Consider the following 22,522-nt stretch of genomic DNA (forward strand, 5'->3'; position numbering starts at 1 on the left):
GTCTTATGCAATAGATTATAGAAGTTGGCAAAGGTACTGTTGCATTAAATGTCTCATGCAATAGATTATGGAAGTTGGCAAGAGTACTGTTGCATTAAATGTCTCATGCAATAGATTATGGAAGTTGGCAAGGGAACTGTAGCATTTAATGTCTCATGCAAGAGATTATTGAAGTTGGCAAGGGTATTGTAGCATTTATTGTTTCGTGCAATAGATTATAGAAGTTGGCAAGAGTACTGTTGTATTAAATGTCTCATGCAATAGATCATTGAAGTTTGCAATGGTACTTAAGCATTTAATGTCTCACCCAGGATTATTGAAGTTAGCAAGGGTGCTGTAGCATTAACTGTCTTGCCAAAGAAAATTAAGTTGGCAAGGGTGCTGAAGGATTTAATTTCTCATGCAGGAGATTATTGAAGTTGGCAAGGGTACTGTAGCATTTATTGCCTCATGCAAGAGATTATTGGAGTTGGCAAGGATACTGTTGCATTAAATGTCTAATCCAATAGATTATTTGAGTTGGCAAGGGTACTGTAGCATTTAACTTTTCATGCAAGATGATTGGAGTTGGTAAGGGTACTGAATTATTAAATGTCTCATGCAAGATGATTGAAGTTGGTACAGGTACATGTACTGTAGCATTAAATATATCATGCAGATACGATTAGGTCATCTTTAATTTTTAAAATCAACTGAACAAAGCATGGACTATTTTCATAACATGATCTTGGTAACAGCAATTCATTATTATACAGTTGCAAAAGTAAATTCATTACATGCCAATTCAACTAACCAACAGTTAAAACATCAACATTGTGAACAAACCTTGAAAACACATCTAGATGTGTGAAACATTCAGTTGGTGTCTAGGATCTTTCTCACGGTAAATGTTCAACCAATTAAACATTTAAGGCATTAATCCATTAACATGCAACATTCAAAGACAACAATAAAACCATGTCTACCTATATTTTTAAGTCCAAAATGTTTATCTTCATAAATTTGACAAAAGTGGAATTGGAATAAAATGGGAAAAAAATAATAAGAAAGTAGCATACATTTGACAAGAGCGGAATCGGAATAAATTGGAAAAAAATAAGATTTTTTTTCTGAAACTCAAAAAAAACAAGAGATGTGTTTGTCAGAAACACAATGCCCCATATTGCGCCTCTTTGAAGCCATATATTTGACCTTTGACCTTGAAGGATGACCTTGACCTTACACCACTCAAAATGTGCAGCTCCATGAGATACACATGATTGCCAAATATCAAGTTGCTATCTTCAATATTGCAAAAGTTATGACCAAGGTTAATTTTTTGGGACACACACAACGACTGACTGAATGACACAGTGACAGACAGACAGGCCAAAAACAATATACACCCGATCTTTTGATCCGGGGGCATAGAAACAACAGAATGCAAATACATAGTTTACCTTAAATAATTTCATATTCATAAACATTATGTACAAAGTTTCTACAAAGTAATGCTTTCTGGAAAAATGCCAACTTATCACTGCATCCTAGTTAGTTTTCCTCACATGTGATAACTTAATGATATTAAATATTAAGTATTCCGTAATGCGTTTGAAGAAAAATGATATATTTCTTATACACAAGCAAATTAATGTTGTGTTTCAACAATTTCACATGTCCCGGTATGTTCAGTTAATTAATGAAATAAAGAACATGTGAGACATACAAAGGAAATGGCTTAAATAAGTGACCTTCAGTAATCGTAAAATGTTGGTGCACAACATTCACTTTTAACTGAAAATTCTATGTTTAATGAAAATGTTGCACAATGTCAAATAAAAAGTATCCATAGAAATTTGCTTCAACAAATTATAAAGGCTAATTATGTGTTACAACATCTTTTGTATTGATCATTGAATAAATTTATTTTATTGATCTTTTTTAACTTTCTTGAATAAGTGAAGCTTCGCGTTTTCCGCCACTCCGCCCAGTATGGAATGCTGGTACATTTCTTCAAATTACTGACAAATCAGTCTGGAACATCAAGTTGCTTTGTGAATACAGGCCCAGACAACTCAATAATGTGTTATAAAACATAAGTGTCCAAGTTGTTAGTCTAAAACATTTCCACATCCAGGGCGAAATAAATAATTAATAATAAATAATTGTTAAATAAACAAGAGATGTGTTTGTCAGAAACACAATGCCCCGTATTGCGCTGCTTTGAAGCCATACATTCGACATTTGACCTTGAAGGATGACCTTGACCTTTCACAACCTAAAATGTACAGCTCCATGAGATACACGTGCATGCCAAATATAAAGTTGCTATCTTCAATATTGCAATAGTTATGACCGAGTCTAAAGTTTTGACGCCGCTTTGAAGCCATATATTTGACCTTTGACCTTGAAGGATGACCTTGACCTTTCACCACTCAAAATGTGCAGTGCCATGAGATACACATGCATGCCAAATATCAAGTTGCTATCTTCAATATTGCAAAAGTTATTCAATATTGCCAAACTTTTACCAAGGTTAAAGTTTTCCACAGAATGACAGACAGACAGACAGGCCGAAAACAATATACCCCGATCATTCGATCCGGGGGCATATTGAGCCTTGTTCACGAAAAACTGGACTCAATGAATAAGCATCAAGTGTTGTCCCAGATCAGCCTGTGCAGTCTATATTTTAAATACGGCCCAGAATGACAACCCTATTTCTCCGCATCCAGGACATTGAGCAACTTAAAAGTTCCATCGGGGTACAGGATGATCTGACATTGCTGTGCGTCCTCTGGGATTTCCAGCACATGACCGTCGAAGTCACACACTTGAGCCTCATAGTCGCTGCCATTGCCGCTAGAAACCATTTCAGTGGCAGTCCCACTTGCAGTTCCTTCTGAAGTCTGAATGATGAAGTTCTGCTCGCCTTCTGATAGTTCCACAAATTCCACCTGATCGTTGCCTTCGCTCTGATATAGAACGTTATTGAGCATCGGTTATAAACTAGTTAATAAAGGTATTTGTTAATAATATAATATTCAATTGTTTGAATATTCTTTTTATTGGCCGACTCTAATAAATTGATACAACTAGAGCAAGAGTTTGTGGTCAGAGACATATGCCCCCCTTAACATTGCTTTGAACTAGTGACCCCAATTTAAAAAGGGGTCATCTACTGTCCAAGGCCAATGCACATGAGAAGCATCAAGCCAAAATGTCAATTTGTTGACAAGTAATAGATCAGAAACGATGTTCACACTTATTGTGAGTGACCTTGACCTTTGATCTAGTGACCCCAATGTCAATAGGGGTCATCTTCTGTCCAAAGCCAATGCACATGGGAAGTATTAAGCCAATCAGTGAACCAGTTGATGAGTTATTGATCGGAGACAATTATTTCTGTCTAGTAATACCTTAATCATGATCTTGTATTCCTCCTGGGAAATCATACCTTAATCATGAACTTGTTTTCCTCCTGGGATCATACTGTTATACCTTAATCATGAACTTGTATTATTCCTGAGAAATCATACCTTAATCATGAACTTGTATTCCTCTCGGGAAATCATACCTTAATCATTAATTTGTATTATTCCTGAGAAATCATACCTCAATCATGATCTTGTATTCCTCCTTGGAAATCATTCCTTAATCATGAACTTGTATTCCTCCTGAGAAATCATACCTTAACCATAAACTTGTAATCCTCCTGGGCAATCATACCTTAATCATGAACTTGTATTATTCCTGAGCAATCATATGGTTTCATAACTTAATCATGAACTTGTATTCCTCCTGGGACATGAACTTGTATTCCTCACGGGAAATCATACCTTAATCATGAACTTGTATTCCTGCATGGAAATCATACCTTAATCATGTACTTGTATTCCTCTTGGGAAATCTTACTGTAATCATGAACTTGCATTCCTGATACCTTGATCGTGAACTTTTATCCCACTTTTACAGCGAATTCGGTTGATTAAAGCCCCGTTGATTAAATATCATCTATAATCAACGGCAGGAAATGACGTGAATATTTCGACGAAATGATGTCATAAATCCAGCGACATTATACAGTTAAACTAATTTTGTTTAAATAAAAAGGTTTACAAAATAAAAAGTGGGATAAATAGATGAGAGTTGATTATAGATCAGGTTTATCATGCTCGGCACGAAAACAAAAAAGCACTCGCCAAGGCTCGTGCTTATTGTTTTCTAAGCCTCGCATGATAAACCTGATCTATAATCAACACTAACCTATTATTCTTTATGTATTCCTCATGGGAAATCATACCTTAATCATGAACTTGTATTCCTCCTGGCCTGATTGTACCTCCTCTTGCTCTACAGACTCTGTGAGACGAGAGGTGTTGACTGCCATCACAGGAATGGTGGTCTCCTTGCCTGTCTCATCCATTAAAATGACAGGCACTGTCTTGTTTCCTTGGAGATACACTACAAAATAAATTTGGGCTGCTCTCTTAGAAAACCGGGCTTAATGCATGTGTGGTCCTAAATTAGCCTGTGCAGTTCACATTGGCTAAGCAAGGACAACACTTTCTGCTTTTATTGTATTTTTCTTCAAAGTGTCTTTGTATCAAAAGTCCAGTTGTGGCGTAAGTGTAGTTCTTATTAGCCTGTGCAGATTGCACAGGATTATCTGGGATGACAGTTTAGGACCATGCATTATGCCCAGTTTCCCTAAATAATTATTTCGTAAATAGGGTTTTCACCCACTGATTTTGAAAAATAGGGTGATTTCATTCTTGGAATAGGGTGAAATGAGTTATAAGATGCATACAGTAAAACCATTGCTGCTTTACTTCTGTTGAAGCTGCACACAATTGTATTGATTCAATAAAACTGTAAACTAATATCATTAACTTTAATAAACTGATGTTTTATAACATCTTTAATCCTTGAAACTTTCAATGATATAAACTTTAAACTTAAAAAAAATCGATAACACGAATGATTCGTCACTTATTGGCTCTTGCTTTCTTGGTTCGAAAAAGTTAGTGATCGACTGATATTTTGGCGCAACAATTGCGGACGTCTTTCTCTTAGACATTTTTGTTACGCATCGTATTAGAAACTGAAAGTACAGACACTTAACAAATACATGCACAATGAACGACGGATTAAGTCGGATTGAAAACGCATGTATGTCGTCGTAAATAATTTGGTCAGCTGCTTTATTTAACTATGAAATCTAGTCCGCAGAGCGTTTGAATAGCTTTGACTGTTTTATTGCTCTGTCACCCAGGCGCTTGCTGAATAAAAGCGTCGCCGCGTAACGAAAATAATCACAAAAAATACCGAAAATGAGCAAAGTATTTTCGATCAAAGCTATTGTATCGTACGCATCAAATAAGACGAATGTGCGTAAAAGGCAAATTGGGTGCGTTTTCAATACGCATGATATTGTATTTCTTTGCGTTTTTAAACATTTTAATAGGGTGAAAGACGCAGATACGCAACTTATCTGGGGCACTGCTCTTATAAGTTACAATTTGACTGTTTCTTTTCAGAAAAAAAATGTAATGAAATCTTTGATGTTAAAATGCCTGATGTGCAAACAAGCAATATTGTGTACTAGTTCTAATATTCCTCCTTATTGTTTTGTTGAGTAACATAAATAAAATGTAGTCAATTGTAAAAACATACTTCTAAAGCAAATTCTATTGAGGGGAAATCTGTGTTAGAATCTGGACTGCATGATCACAGTCATCAAATAGTCCTACTCCACTTACCTGAATAGCCCTCTCCTGGCGAGATGATGCTGCGCCTGCCATAACCATGACGACCATTCTTCTTCCTCTTCTGCTTTACACCCTCATGCACTACACGCTCATGATTCCTGGCTTTAGGACGAGACGGGAACATCACCTTAAAAAAAACAATCAAGCCCATTCTAGTTTAAGCCTATTTATTTTAGCTTGATTGCATTATTAGCCAAAGGTTTACTGCAACGGTCTCTGTTTCCTGGGTAGAGCCAGTGCTGGTGTCTTTGGGAGATATCCAAGGAATGCTCTAAGAGGGTTTCAAATCCATGACCTCCCAGTTAGTTTGTTAATGAAATTCCCGTCACTTTTCAAAAGTACAAATTCGTAGAAAATTCTGAGATCATTCAATAACTTTTTGATGTTTTTTTGACAAGTTTCAGTCTACCTTGAATGAATTTCATAGTAACAGATTCATTATCTTTCAGGAACATCTGGTACAACAATTCAAGTTTAACTGAGATAAAAACAACAAAATGTGTTAGCATCTTAGGGCAAATTATGTTTCTGAGTGTCCTCACCCCACAGTATTTGAATTTGCTGGCCCCAGGTACTCACCCACAGTATTTGCACTTGCTGGCCCCAGTTACTCACCCCACAGTATTTGCACTTGATGGCCCCAGGTACTTACCCCACAGTATTTGCACTTGCTGGCCACAGGTACTTACCCCACAGTATTTGCACTTGCTGGCCCCAGGCACTCACCCCACAGTATTTGCACTTGCTGGCCCCAGGTACTCACCCCACAGTTTCTGCACTTGCTGGCCCCAGATACTCACCCCACAGTATTTGCACTTGCTGGCCCCAGGTACTCGACCCATAGTATTTGCACTTGCTGGCCCCAGGTACTTACCCCACAGTATTTGCACTTGCTGGCCCCAGGTACTCACCCCACAGTATTTGCACTTGCTGGCCCCAGATACTCACCCCACAGTATTTGTTGCTGGCCCCAGGTACTCACCCCACAGTATTTGCACTTGCTGGCCCCAGGTACTCACCCCACAGTATTTGCACTTGCTGGCCCCAGGTACTCGCCCCACAATATTTGCACTTGCTGGCCCCAGCGTAGTTGTGTTTCTGAGTGAACTCACCCCACAGTATTTGCACTTGCTGGCCCCAGGTACTCACCCCACAGTATTTGCACTTGCTGGCCCCAGGTACTCACCCCACAGTATTTGCACTTGCTGGCCCCAGGTACTCACCCCACAGTATTTGCACTTGCTGGCCCCAGATACTCACCCCACAGTATTTGCACTTGCTGGCCCCAGGTACTCACCCCACAGTATTTGCACTTGCTGGCCCCAGGCACTCTACCCACAGTATTTGCACTTGCTGGCCCCAGGTACTCACCCCACAGTATTTGCACTTGCTGGCCCCAGATGCTCACCCCACAGTAATTGCACTTGCTGGCCCCAGGTACTCACCCCACAGTATTTACACTTGCTGGCCCCAGGTACTCACCCCACACTCTTTGCACTTGCTGGCCCTAGGTACTCACCCCACAGTATTTGCACTTGCTGGCCCCAGATATTCATCCCACAGTATCTGCACTTTATTGCCCCAGATACTCACCCCACAGTATTTGCACTTAGTGGCCCCAGGTACTCACCTCACAGTATTTGCACTTGCTGGCACCAGGTACTCACCCCACAGTATTTGCACTTGCTGGCCCCAGATGCTCACCCCAAAGTATTTGCACTTGCTGGCCCCAGGTACTCACCCAACAGTATTTGCACTTGCTGGCCCCAGGTACTCACCCCACAGTATTTGCACTTGCTGGCCCCAGGGTAGTCATGTTTCTCAGTCATGTGGATCATCAGACGGACTCGTTGACTGAACCCTGCCTCACATATCTGGCATTTGAAGCTCTTCTTCTCTACAATAAAATCAAAGTAAAGGTTACTTCCACATCTTAAATATTGCCCAAGACAAGAATGATTTATGAAAAACTGAAATGACAAATTCTTACAATTCTCCTGCAGTCAATTATCCTCTGATAATCAATTTAATTTACAGAGTTGGGTTTGACAATGTTAGAAACCTAGTTTCATTTGAAGGAAGAATTTGGTAAAGAATTCAAAGCAAAAATTCTCCACCTTAAAGATCCCTGGAACCCTGCCCCAGTAGAATAAGCCTTGTTCTGGGATAATGGGTTTAATGCATGTACATAGTGTGGTCCCAGATTAGCCTGTGCAGAAGCCTATGCAGTTTGCACAAACTAATCTTAGATCACACTTTTTGCCTAAATTATAATTTTGCTAAGCAGATACTTAAAAATACCATATGAGCAAAAAGTTTTGTCCCTGATTAGCCTGAGCAGTCTGCACAGGAATGACACTACGCACACGCATTAAGACCAATTTTCTAAGCATGCAGCTTATATGCTTCTACAACAGAACAAACTACAATACCTAGATGTGTCTGAAGGTGTGTTTTCAGGTAGAGCTCGGTAGTAAAGCCCTTGCCACAGTAAGTACAGATCTTGTCCCTAGGGCCGTGAGTCTGCATGTGGATCTCTAAGTACTTGGCCCCTGCAAAAGGTTCATAGGCACTATAACATTACATTTACGATGCATTTACATTATATTCAGTGATGATTTACATTACCTTTACATTACATTAACATTATATTTACATAAAACATTTCCATTTATTATAGAGCTAAAAATTGGGCCAAATTTCCCCCAACAAAAAGTTTATATTTTCCCCTCAAATTGAAAAATAATGATCCTTCAAACAAAATTATTTTTAATTTTTTTACTACAGTGAAACAAGTTTTTAAATACTATAAAAAACTTGTCTGTATTTATTTTCTAGTTAAAGCTCTGTCTTATTCATTATTTGAGGCAAATTAAAAATATAATGATATTTCCCTTGTCATGGCAAACTGCAAATGCATTAAGCCCTGTTTTCCCAGAATGAGACTCATATACATTTACAGTACAGTGACACATGACTCGGTGTTGATTTTTCATTCAAATTTAGGGGGACCCATTCCCAAGGAAAAAAAGTATATTTTTTTCCCAAATGGGACATTAAAATTCCTTATGAAAGGTTTTCAACAATTTTTTTTTAATAAGTCTAAACACGTAAATTAACTCAAAGTCCAGCCCTGTAAGTTAAACCTTAGAAAATATCATATTGAATTCACTTGTATTATCAATTTCATAGTATTTGTAAGCATAAATCAACAACATTAATTTCCCAAATTTAGTAAAAAGAACGCGATTTTTCTCAATGCAATGGCCCAATTCCCAAAATGGTGACAAAAAAAACACTGCAGTACCTTTGTACAGTTTGCCACAGATGTTGCACACCTGGTCTGCTTTCTTCTTGTGTGACTTCACCTTGTGGTCAGTGAGGTAGCGCCTACTCTTGTAGTACTTAAAGCAGATGTCGCACTGGAACTCCTTCGTGTCCCTGTGAGTCTCCATGTGACGCTTCAGTCGCTTCACTGAAGTCAGAGGAAGAGATTTCAATAGAGTCAAACCATGGGTCAAACGACCCTGTGCTTGAAGACAGTTGCAAAATGCATGCATCAAAAAGCAGGAGTTTGCATCAATTGAAAGCCCTCATATTCTCCCTTATACATTTTCCAAGTAGATTGTAGTAAAGGAAGTTATTAAATGGACCCCACTTTTCTTCATGCCACCAAATTGCAATTATTATTTACTATTTTTTTTACTGTAGTTGTCTGTATCTGATCTGCCTTGCATCACATTAACACATGTATAAAGCTTTTACTTTAACCCATAGTTCCACAGCTGTACATAAACAATAGTTTTGTTTGTGTTTTTTGTGGTGTTTTGGAAATTTTCATAACATCAATTTAAAGCATCTGCAGAGCATATAACACATATGCAGATACAAAATAAATATTAACTTATTTAATTTCGAGGCTCTAAAATATTATTTTGAATTATCAAAAATTCAAGCCAAAGACCATGAATCCTTGTTTTTAAAATCTCAGCGCAATCTTTTTAGCCCCAATCAGGATGCAATAGAGTGAAATGTCCACTAGTTGAACAATATACATTTTCAACAACTATATTTCACTAGCCCTCAAGCTATCCGACTGGTGGTTAGGTTAATATCTGCTTTACTGATCTTCCTCATATTCACAACCAATAAATACCTGTACTATGCAGTGTTTATTTTCATTTTTAATCTTAATATTTTGTTCATCTCCCATCCATATAAGATCAACCACAGTAAATATAATACTGGACACACTTGTGTCCTCAATTTTGATGCATTTGTTAGCAAAACAACAACATTAATTTCCCAATTTTAGTCAAAACACCATGAATTTTCCCAATCCAAAGGGACAGGGCCCCATTCCCAAAATGGCAGAAAAAAACACTGCTATGGTAGCGAGGGCATACTGGATATTATGTGTGTGCCTACTGATTTGGAGGTGCTGTGTTCAATAAATCCTACTGTATTATCCTTCTCTAGATCCTTAAATACCAAGTACTGGTTCAACCAAAGTATCCAATACATGTAACCCTAAAGCCTTTAAAACATTTTAGATAAAATAAATATTTTTAAAGAAAGAAGTAATGTTCTCTCAAGAAAACAAACCGGATTTCTAAAACAGGAAATAGTAACTATTTTATGACAAAAATCATCATAATTAATGTAAAATATATTTCCAACAAACAAATCTTACCATAAATTTGAGCCCCACATATTTCACAGGCAGCCATTTCTGAATCCCTCTTAGACAGTGATCCGATTCCCCGTTGGCCTCTTGGTTTCATCCTCTTAAGATCATCTGCCATTTCTTGCTGCAATTTTTTAACAACTTCTTCGGAATAGTACTTGTCTGACTTCAGAAGATGTTGCGATCTATGGTAATTGAATGAGTTTTGTGTCTTAAAGGTCGCATTACATACAGAGCAAGTGAGAATAACATTTTTCTTATGTGTTCTCAGCTTGTGCAAAGCGAGATGCTCACTTGTTTCAAAGACAGCGTGGCATACATCGCACATGATTTCATCTACGTCGATTTGGAAATCCATTGTAGAGTCCTTGTCGCTTTCATCCTTATTGGTATCACTCACATTTTGTTCCAATTGTTTACCACCTGTTTTATTTGAATCACCAGATTTTTCCAAAGGTTTAATTTTTACAACTTTACATGGTTCCTTTAACTGCTCAGAAATTTTATCAATATCCTCCTCGTCCCCAGAAATGGCTTCTTCTAACTCGGCAATCTCATCAAATTCATTTGAATCCTCATTGTTGATATTTACATAAATGCTCTCTTCTATCTCGATTGTTCTGTTAAAATCAACCTCTTCTTCCAAAATTTCGCCCCTATTGATATGAGTCTGCATATGGCTTCTCATACTTTCCTTCTTCCTGAGTTCTTTCTTACAGAGGTCACAGTAATAAATCCTTCTGCTATGAACTCTTCGCATGTGTTGACGATACTGGTTGCTACTGGTGTACATCTTTTCACAGATATGGCAAGTTGTGTTCAGCTTTGAAGAACTTCCACTATCATCTACAGGCTTTGGTTTAGTCCTTCTTACGTAGTCTTCATCTTTTTCATTCACTATCTCCACATCAGCTCGATTAACTGTGGCATTAAAGTCAACCTCGCTTGCTTTGATTTGATTTTTCTCGACATGATTTCTCATGTGGGACTGGTAGGTATCTTTTCGAATCAGTTCCTTCTTGCATAAAGGGCAGTAATAGATCTTTTTTAAATGAAACCTTCTCTTATGCCGGTTACAGATATACTTGTCTTGAAAGACTTTGTTGCAGACATCGCATTTCTGGGGCTGTAAATATTCAGCCCTTGCTTTTTTAAGTGTGGAGCCTTCACCATCACTGTCATTGCTTGTTTCAAACTTTTCAACACATCGATTATTTGATTCTGACTTGCTCAACAGCTTTCCTGCTTTCCATTTTGCTATAATTGACTTATCCTGTACCATCTCAAAAAGGCCATCTGTAGATTTATACACAAATGTTGTAGTTCCATCAGGATTCACTACATTTTTAGCTTCTATGTTAATAGTACCTGAACCATAAGGTTCTCTATGATTTTGGTTAATAGCTTGGGAGTTTTCATTAACTGTTTCAGTTTCATCCTCCTTGTTTAGACTTGTTTCATTTACTCTAGGGACTTCTATTATCTCATATGAAATTTCATTTAATGATGTCTCTTCCACTTCTTTCAGTAAAATGTGTTTTGCTATGTGCTGCTCAATCATCTGGCGGGATTTGAAAGAACGGTCGCACTTTGAGCATTTAAATCGGTACTTTCTATGAGCAACCCTTATGTGATCCTCCAAATGTATCTTCGACCTGAAGGATTTGTTGCAATGGCGGCATTTAAAGGGTTTATGATTATCATCAATCATGTGTGTAAGCTTGTGTCTACGAAGAGCTTTATATGTGAGCAGTCTACCACAGATAGCACAGGAGTACAGCATGTTTTTCTTAACAACACTTCGTCCTTCTCTATGCTTTCTATCATAATATTCTCTTGCAGTTTCTTTTGGAAGCCTTCCAGTTTGCATAATCTCTTTCTCAACTTCCTCCTCAGATTGTCTTAACGGCTTAGCTTCTACATAAGCTTCATTTAAAAGCTCTGGCATATCTTCAAATGCAGCTTCAACCACTTCAGCATGACTGACTTCTTCCAACTGAATTGTTTTCAAATAATTTAGTTTTTCAGGCTCATTCATATCAACTTTTTTTTTAGTCACTTCCATCTTACTTTCCTTTCTTATAATCTTCTTTGTTTCATTCTCATTTCTTACGTTATTTTTCTCTGCTCGCTTTTCGTACCCTTTAGTGACTTCTTCTTTATCTTGGTGTGTGGGAGTTCCATACCCAGCCAATGCCTTGTAATCTACCTTTTTCATTGTTGCACGACCTACACTTCTACGTGTGCCATACTTAGATACTGAGCTCTCCTCAAAACTTTCATTACATTTGCCATCAGTTGTTTCTGTATCTTTATTTAGTTTTCTCTGTTTAAAAGCTTCAGATGCCACTTCTTCAGTTGCTTTGCGCTTCATTCCAGCATGATTATTTCTAATTGGTTGTTCATCTATGTTTGGACTGGTTATTTTACTAGGTCTGCCTCTTCTTTTGACAACATTTTGCTCAGTAGATGTTTCACATGAATAACTTTTGTCTGCATTTACATTTTTAAAAGCATTAAGGTCTGTTCCATCATGCTCATTCTTAACATGTTCCTTCAACCTTTTTGGTCTACCTCTTTTCTTTTTAGCATTTACTGGACTCTCATCACTAACTACTTGCTCATCATTGATGTCAGTTTTTTTTTTGTTCTCCACAGTTTTTGGACTGTCCTTAGATAACTTTTTGTATGCTCTAGCTGTATGATCTTCATCACAGTAACTGTAGCTGGAAATCTTTTCTTTATCTACCATGTGACTATGCAATAAACTCATGGATGAGAAGGACTGATAACAAACACCACAGATATACTCAGCATGCTCAATGTCACTTGTGTTTTTATCCACAGTATAGTTTTCACCAGCTACATGTACATCATATAATTCATCAAGACCTTCAATTTCTCCATGTGTTTTAAGGTGAGCGTAATATAAACCAATCTTGTCATATCCTTTGGAACAAAGTCCACAAACAAACGGACATAATACCTCTTTCATTTCAGTAGTTGCCATTATGCATGTACTATTAACGTGCCATTTTTTCTCAGAAATCTATCAAACTCTTGAAGTAGTAATCTGAAATGGATAAAATACCGTTTTGCATTTTGTAAATGATCAAAATTTCACAATACAAACGTAGTTACATTGTATATGACTGACTATACATGTATATTAGTATAATTTTAAAACCCATCAACAAAGCGATTCGGAAAATAATAGTAGTAATATGACTGTGATATCACACTTTTCAATGCCAATATCAAAACATTTCTTCATACACGTAATTTAATTTCAAATTGTAATACATAAGCGCTGTAAAACATGCATGCCCCCCAAATGGGCTGTCAGTTGTAGTAGCAGCCATTGTAAGAATAACGTTATCATCCGGAAACCATTTTACTGCTTCGAGTCACTGTGACCTTGAACTTTGACCTAGTGACCTGTAAATCAATAGGGGTCAACTGCCGATCATGACCAATGTCCCCATGAATTTTCCTGATCCTAGGCTTTAGCATTTTTGAGTTATCCTCCGGAAACCATTTTTCTGTTTCCAGTCAACAGATAAGGGTTGTATTTTCGTAATTACGAATTATTTTCAAGTCCGTTACGTATTTAATTTAAAATCTTGTCGTACCATTTAGAATTACATGTACAAAATCAAGTTACGAAAACTATTTTTACATCGGTTCGTATCGATTTTTATTCAGTTCTTTTCGCGTATTAAAGATCTTTTCGGTGCTTACATAGAATGGTTATCAGGTTTGTTTAACAAAGCGCATTTTTTCCAGTTAAAGCGGTGGGTACAGTCTATCTGTCAAAAAACAATGGCGGCACCCAGAGAGCGTCCTAAAAAAAAAAAGCAAAGCGTGTAAAAACACGCTTTTAACATATTTTACGCAAAGTGAGCCGAAGTTGAATGTTAAGAAATACATTATAGAAAAGATCTTATACGATGTTGTATGTTTAGTTGCCGACACAGTCGGAAAAGCTATAAAAAAAACGTGACACGACAGGTCCAATTTTAAAACAAAAAAAAACATTGAACGAGTGGGAGGGACAATTCCTGTGGCTTATTGTTGAAAAGATTGAAGGGGAGACCCGTTTAAATTATAAAATATGTACAAATTCATCGAAGATATGCAATCTAAGCACAGTTTGGGCATATGAAGGTATTTGAAAAATATAATTCTATAATACTGAAAAGACACTGTTGAACTTGTGTAAATAAAGTTGCTAGTATGTTTATTTATAATTTTTTGCATGAAAATAACCATTATTATTTATTTTTAGGTCATTTAGAAAAGTTTAGAATTATTTTCCAAAACTTAGTAGTAACGTTAAGAATAAGAATCTTTTTGAAAATCTGGTAACGTTAAGAATTTCACAAAACCTTATCTGGAGCTCTGGTCAACGTGACCTTGACCTTTGACCTGAAAATTAATAGGGGTCATCTGCAAGTCATGATCAATGTTTCTATGAACTTTCCTGATCCCAGGCCTAAGCGTTTTTGAGTCTGGAAACCATTTGTTGGAGTGACCGACAGACTGACCAACAGACATGTGCAAAACAATATAGCTCCTCTTCTACGAAGGGGGGCAAAATAACAAGCTGTGTCTTAATCATTATGGTATTTTAGATAACTAATTATTAGGACAATTATTGTACCATATGCTAATCAAACACAAGGGACAAAATTGTCACAAAACCAGGTTTTCAGTTGAAACATTGTCTGATAAAGGGAGACAATTCAAAATGTGTATTGTTAACCCCCTTGTGTAAAATTGACCTTGATTTCAATTAGAAAACAAGGGCTGTTTGTAAAAACATGCATGCCCCCATATGGGCTGTCAGTTGTAGTGGAATCCAGTGTGTGAATACGTTTTTTGTCAATGTGACCTTGACCTTTGACCTAGTGACCTGAAAATCATTAGAGGTCATCTGCCAGTCATGATCAATGTACCTATGAAGTTTCATCCTCCTAGGCCTAATTATTTTTTAGTTATCATCCGGAAACCATTTTACTGTTTCAAGTCACTGTGACCTTGACCTTTGACCTAGTGACCTGAAAATTGATACGGGTCATCTGCCAGTAATGATCAATGTACCTATGAAGTTTTATGATCCTAGGTGTAAGCATACTTGAGTTATCATCCGGAAATGATTTTACTGTTTAGAGGCACTGTGACCTTGACCTTTGACCTAGTGACCTGAAAATCAATAGGGGTCATCTGCCAGTCATGATCAAAGTTCCTATGAAGATTCATGATCCTAGACATAAGCATTATTGAGTTATCATCCGGAAACCATTTTACTGTTTCGAGTCACTGTGACCTTTGATATAGTGACCTAAGAATCAATCGGGGTCATCTGCCAGTCATAATCATTGTTCCTATGAAGATTCATGATCCTAGGTGTAAGCATTCTTGAGATATCATCCGGAAACCATTTTACTGTTTTGAGTCACTGTGACCTTGACCTTTGACCTAGTGACCTGAAAATCAATAAGGGTCATTTGCCAGTCATGATTAATGATGTACCTATGAAGTTTCATCATCCTAGGCGTATGCATTCTTGAGTTATCATCCTGAAACCATTTTACTATTTCAAGTCACTGTGACCATGACCTTTGACCTAGTGACCTGAAAATCAATAGAAGTCATCTGCCAGTCATGATCAATGTACATGTACCTATGAAGTTTCATGATCCTAGGCCTAAGCGTTCTTGAGTTATCATCCGGAAACCATTTTACTATTTAAAGTCACTGTGACCTTGACCTTTGACCTAGTGACCTGAAAATTAATAGGGGTCATCTGCCAGTCATGATCAATGTACCTATGAAGTTTTATGATCCTAGGCCTAAGCGTTCTTGAGTTATCATCCGGAAACCCATCTGGTGGGCGGACCGACCAAAAAACAATATACCCCCTCTTCTTCGAATGGGGGCATAAAAGTCTGATAAAGAGAGACAACTCAAAATCAAAATGTGCATTGTTACTGATTGAACTGTTCATAGTTACATAGTTGTTTCAAATTCAATCTATTTTTAGTTGTGGCGACCTTGACCTAGGAGATATTGACGTAATTCTTTCGTGCGACACACCGTCCAATAATGGTGAACAAATGTGCCAAATGATTTTAAAATGTCACAATTAATGACGTAGTAATGGCCCGGACAAGCTCATTTATGGCCATTTTTGACCTTCAAACTCAAATTGTGACCTTGGAGATATCAACATGATTCTTTCGCCCGACACACTGTCTAATGACAGTGAACTAATGTGCCAAATGATTTTAAAATCTGACAATGAACGACAAAGTTATGGCCCGGACAAGCTCATATATGGCCATTTTTGACCTTCAAACTCAAATTGTGACCTTGACCTTGGAGATACATGATTCGACATAATTCTTTCGCACGACACACTGTCTAATGCACGCTTCCTGAAAAGGCCGGACCGCCGGTCTTGTGAAGCAAAATTCTTTATGGTTCGGGGAAATTTCTAACATCTCCAGTCCTTGTGACAGGTCAAAAAAATTGTGACTTAATACGGAAAAGTCTAATACTTGCCAAAAGAACGAAAACACCCAATTAGAATCCCTCTTTTTGTGAATTACGAGCCTTTTTGTCATTAAGAACACTAACGCATCACTAGTTTATAAGAGTGCTCTCCTTTTTTTTTCTAAAACGTCAATTTTATTGGTCCGACATATTACCACCTATCCAATTACATGTACAAACGTTTCAACAAAAACTACACATGAAAATATGTTGTTGTTAAAGTTTCAATGGCGCTAGACAAGGCCAGAAAATGAAGCTAAGCGATGAGGATATAAAACAAAACCAAAAGAATATGAAGCAAAACAAGTAAAAAGAACTTCTCAAAGTAGTGGAAGTCTGACAGAAGTTGGCTGCATTATGACAAGTCACAATTTATATGTTTTGTGACATATGTTGAAACTATCCAATACGGTGCAAGTCTTCTAATCAATGCGTAGTCATGGTATGTTATTTTGTTTTGAGTCTGACTATAATTTAAAGTTGTTGTCCATCATACACTCTAATCACAAGAACATGCAAACGTTTTGTTTTACTTTATCAGTGTACTTGTACACAGGCTGCACATTGCAATAAATATAAATGAGTTAAACATTACTTTATTCTTCAATTATAAACTCACGCTGTTCGGTCAGGATAATTTTTGTCCAGACAGGCAAACTTTTCCATCAGCCTGTCCGGTTGACAGGCACTTTTTGGGACTTTTCAGGAGGCCTGCTAATGATGGTGAACAAATGTGCCAAATGATTTTAAAATCTGACAATGAACGACAAAGTTATGGCCCGGACAAGCTTGTTCCCCCCACCAGCCCGCCCGCCGAGATTCGCCAATCTAATAACCAGTTTTTTTCTTCGAAAAACCTGGTCAAAAATGTGAATCGCAAATTTAGTCGGACATGTATGATTTAACATTGTTATGCACACCTGTTGCTTACATCTTTTTAAAACAAGAGCACCGCCTTGCGGGTTCAGACCACTCATCTATTTTTCTTTTTAAAGGTGTAGGGACCTATCTCAATTTCAATCACAAAGAAGGGAGGGTTGGAGTGGAGAGGGGTGTATAGTGTGGGTGTGTGGTCATTTATTACATTATCTTCAAAAATGGCAACAAAAAAATTGCAAACTTTTCTTTATTTTTTTTTGGGGGGGGGGGGGATTCTTGGGTGGGATGGTTTGATGGTATTTCAAAAATAGAATAATTAAAATAAATAATTGTGTTTATAAACCAATATAAAAAAAATAGGGGGGGGGGGAGGAGAAGGTGGGGGGATTGTGTTAGGGTGTGGTGGTCATTTATAAGATGATCTTAAAAAAAAATAAAAAAAATGTGTGTGTGTGTGTGTGGGGGGGGGGGGTGCGTCGTGGAGGATGATTTGTAAGAGTAAGAGTGCATTGTTACTGATTGTTCATAGTTACATAGTTGTTTCAAATTCAATCTATTTTTAGTTGTGGCGGCCTTGACCTTGGAGATATTGACGTAATTCTTTTGTGCGACACACTGTCCAATAATGGTGAATTGGATGGTTTGTAAGAGTAGTTTTTTCAAAGTATCAATCAAATCTAATCATAAACTAGAATGGCGCGGCAGAAGCCTATGCGTTTCCCCACACCACATGTTTGACCCAGGGGTTCCCAGGGTCCGTAATGGGGCCATGCATAGTTGAAATTGACCGTATTGTCATAAGAGAAGTTCAGTATCAATTAATAGTGAATTGGTGTAGAAATGAAGAAATTATAGTTAAAGGCAATTTTGGGTGGGCGTGGCCTATGTGGGCGGACGCCCCAGGGTTGGTAATGGGGCCATGCATAGTTGAGATAAACTGTATTGTCATAAGAGAGGTTCAGTATCAATTTGGAGTGAATTGGTGTAGAAATGAAGAAATTATAGTAAAAGGCAATTTTGGGTGGGCGTGGCCTATGTGGGCGGGGCGCCCCAGGGTTGTTAATGGGGCCATGCATAGTCGAGATTGACCGTATTGTCATAATAGAAGTTCAGTATCAATGAGAAGTAAATCGGTGTAGAAATGAAGAAGTTAAAGTAAAAGCGATTTTGGGTGGGTGTGGCCTATGTGGGTGGGGTGCCTCAGGGTTGGTATTGGGGCCATGCATAGTTGAGATTGACCGTTTTGTCATGCAAAGTTGAGATTGACCGTATTGTCATAAGAGAATTTCAGTATAAATTTGAAGTGAATCGGTGTAGAAATGAAGAAATTATAGTAAAAGGCAAATTTGGGTGGGTGTGGTCTATGTGGGCGGGGCGCCCCAGGGTTGGTAATGGAGCCATGCATAGTAGAGATTGACCGCATTGTCATAAGAGAGGTTCAGTATCAATTTGAAGTAAATCGGTGCAGAAATGATGAAGTTAATGTAAAATAACAAAAAAAAAAGAGTGAAAATCTCTGACCCGGCCCGCCCCAACCCCCATAACTTTTGACCCAGGGGTCAGATCAAAATTCCAAATAGTGCAGGGTCGCACATATGCCCATAGCTACTATGTGTGTAAGTTTCAAGGTTCTAGTGCTTATAGTGTAGTTTTCAAAAAGCGTGGGGATGATTAAGAATCTATACAGTAGATGTATGTCACCAACCGAAAATGGGATAATACAAACATGGTTTCATTTACCTAGAGTGAAGTTCAATATCTTTTAAATTATGCTCTATCAATTTTGTGATTCATGGGGTTTAAAGGTTACATGACTTTGTAACATAAAACAGAATCGTATTAAATTGAAAAAAATTACAATTTCAGTTTTTATTTATGATAAGTATGTTCAGTGAATCAAATTTTCGAAGTTTTGTTGGCCAAATGCCTATTGCAATCGAGTACTCTTGCTTTTCGGATGTGGCATCTCCATACAAGGTTGTAAATGTAATTTGTATGAAACTATCGGATTTGCATGGTTAAACATGATGTAAATAAACAATTTGGGCATTGATATAACAGGAATTTAATGAATCCTGAAAGGAAAATCGTTTATTGCAGCATGGTTTGCATTAAGTCAGACATTTTTTTACTTGTTTCCTTAACTGCTTGACACACGGTAATAGGTCAAGATACTATATAGGTTCATCTGTGTAGATCACTAGATACAGGGTGCAGAATCACTTGAGTTTTTGGGGTGTTCCACCTTTTAACTTTATTGGATTTATTGGACAGTAAGTGGTTTTATTTCAAATAACTTTTTTAAACAAGTTTTCTGAAGAATTTCAACTACCCCGCATAAAAGACAGATTTTTATGCATGTGCACTTGTTTGATAATTTAATTTCTACTGTATTTATTGTACACGATAATGTTTAACCCCACGTGATATTTTGTCACCGATTTCAGACATGTTTAAGAATTTTATTCTTATACCTTAAGGCTTCAAGAAACTGTTCTTTTATGCATTATAGATTTGTGCAAACGTATTTCAATAACTTGATTTATTTGCAAAAATAAAGTTCTTTATGATGTGATTACACCCTGTCCAGCCCATGTGTAAACCCCTGAAACCTGTTGATACTGGCTTTTGCACGCTGGATACATGTATGATTTTGTTAATTACAGTTGCTCTTATTTTTATTAAAGGAATATTATTTATGTTATCATGGTTAGCTATAGCTTGTTGAATGTTTGTGTTGCAAACTTTTCACTTATGCTTACAACATGTTAACAAGCGTTCCTAGGCTGGCGTAATCCCGTGTGATTGTATAATGGTGTTTAAAATAATACAATATTTCTACACCTGAGTAACGATATATACAAGCCAATGTAAATAATTGTGTGAAATTCCAAAATTGAACCTTCATCAAATCGAGCGAGAAAATCGGTAGTTGTAGCCGCCAAATAAACCAACAATTTGCTCCGAAAAATGGCGTCGTCCTTTTTCAAGAACAGTAACTCTAGGTGGATAGGTTACATTTCACATACTTTTTATTTTATAAATATCCGGAGCATCTGACGACCTAATACTTTATTAATAAAGATTTAATTATAAAAGATGTAGTCTAATCCTGCGTACTTGCACATTGGTTTGTACACAATTCAGCGGAGCCTTCATGAACTAAAATAAATGCACTGCTTATACTGAGACAGCGCACTTTGCATGTTTGGACCTGAATCTGGATTGGCACGTCGAAGATACTGGTAAATTCTTGCTTTTACTCAACGAAAGTGAATGCGCGATTTGTTATTCCACACAGGCAAAGTTCTAACAAAGAATTAGTTTTTAAAGGTATTAGTCGTTGCTGGAATTAGTTGAAAGCATTGAGAATTATTGTTTACTTGCTTGCACACGATGTTCTGATGTATATAGTCCTCGTATTTCTTAGCCCTAATTGTACGTTTAGGCCTTAGAGGTAGTGTTCAATTGGGATGGATGGTAAGTGCCCTTTCACCATCTTGTACCAGAGCGTCAGCCTGTGGGCTCGTCGTCGGTCTTGGAGTGGTGGGAGGTCCAGCTTTTGAAGCATGTCTGTGACACAGCCCGACTGTCTGTAGCGTTAATCACTGGTGATGAACATTGCGGCTGAAAATTGGACACGCTCTAGGCGGTCAATGTCTGTTTGGTGGAGTTGATCCCATACGACACTGGCATATTTAAGTTTGGACCGGACAAGTGCTAGATAGGAGTTTTTCAGGTTTGATTCCCTTGAGTCAGGATTCGGTCCCGAACACTATGTCAGGCTTGATAAAGTGTAAGGCTACCTGTAGCTCAGAGCTCTTCCCTCTGCCAAGGCTTCAGCAATTAACATTAATAAAGCGGAGGTTTCTTTTATCGGAGACACAGTAGAGAGATGGAGTATTCGTCTAAGATGTACTGGAAGAGTATACGTGTCTGGGTGCCCTGGAGGTACTAAGTCTATCAGCTGGGCTACTGACATGAAGCGGGGTAAATACAGAGACTGAGGTTAATAAGTCGATGGTTGATTCTAGTTGAGATAATGGGTGGAACATGCTTGACGTGCTTATAGTTCGTAGCTGTGAAAAGTGAAGCTTCTAATGTTGATGCTGTCGCATTTACAGCAGAGCCAATGGATGTGAGAGTTCTTTGCTTGAAGGTCATAATCAGCGCTTCATAGTTCGATAACGACTTGTGGTGCCAAATATCACAGCCGTCAAAGCATCATTCAATAAATTGTATGAACAAACATCAAAACTGTCCAGCGCCTTTTGAAACCTTTGTTTACATGCCTTTAAACTGGCCGATATGTTAAACACACGAGCGATTTGATTGGGCCATCACGAAGGTGTGTCTTTACTCTTTAATATTATTATTTGGATCGGGTCAGATCGTCGACGAATAGGCCACGCGAGATGTTTATCGTGTTATTATTTAAAATTTGATCCAGCGATTGTTAAAGTATGGCAAGATATGTACATTTCCATAAAGGAAATTCATTTCTGCCTCAATAACACCAAGTTCATAAAAATCGCTTCACAATAATGACTTTTCAAAGCACTCTATTTCCGGTCATTTTGAGTTGAATACCTTGTGTGTATATATATTCGCACTGACTACTCAACCAAACATTGATTCGCACTTATGT

General features: G+C 37.6%; 1 protein-coding gene across 2 annotated transcripts; it reads right to left on the reverse strand.

The window, feature by feature from the left end:
- Window positions 1-659: 659 nt before the first annotated feature.
- LOC127856138 (zinc finger protein 845-like) lies at window positions 660-20,877 on the reverse strand. Of its 2 annotated transcripts, none has more exons than XM_052392145.1 (8): window positions 20,777-20,877; window positions 10,444-13,510; window positions 9,058-9,225; window positions 8,183-8,302; window positions 7,529-7,647; window positions 5,742-5,877; window positions 4,283-4,443; window positions 660-2,954 (listed from the first exon to the last, which is right to left on the reverse strand). In XM_052392145.1, the coding sequence occupies exons 2-8, from the start codon at window positions 13,445-13,447 to the stop codon at window positions 2,697-2,699; spliced, it is 3,966 nt and encodes a 1,321-aa protein (XP_052248105.1). In that variant the 5' UTR covers window positions 13,448-13,510; window positions 20,777-20,877; the 3' UTR covers window positions 660-2,696. The 2 variants fall into 2 exon arrangements, with proteins under 2 accessions (XP_052248105.1, XP_052248106.1); XM_052392146.1 differs by lacking the exon at window positions 20,777-20,877 and adding an exon at window positions 20,637-20,768.
- Window positions 20,878-22,522: the final 1,645 nt, after the last annotated feature.

The sequence above is a fragment of the Dreissena polymorpha genome, chromosome 13 (genome assembly GCF_020536995.1).
Source record: "Dreissena polymorpha isolate Duluth1 chromosome 13, UMN_Dpol_1.0, whole genome shotgun sequence".
NCBI lineage: Eukaryota > Metazoa > Mollusca > Bivalvia > Myida > Dreissenidae > Dreissena > Dreissena polymorpha.

Bases quoted from the DNA above. Each gene is read 5' to 3' on its own strand.
- LOC127856138 (XM_052392145.1), bottom strand. From the start codon at position 13,447: ATGGCAACTACTGAAATGAAAGAGGTATTATGTCCGTTTGTTTGTGGA. The intron at 9,226-10,443 runs GTAAGATTTGTT...CTCTGACTTCAG, and splicing joins ATGTGGGGCTCAAATTTATG to TGAAGCGACTGAAGCGTCAC. The intron at 2,955-4,282 runs GTATGATTTCCC...GTTCTATATCAG, and splicing joins AATACAAGTTCATGATTAAG to AGCGAAGGCAACGATCAGGT.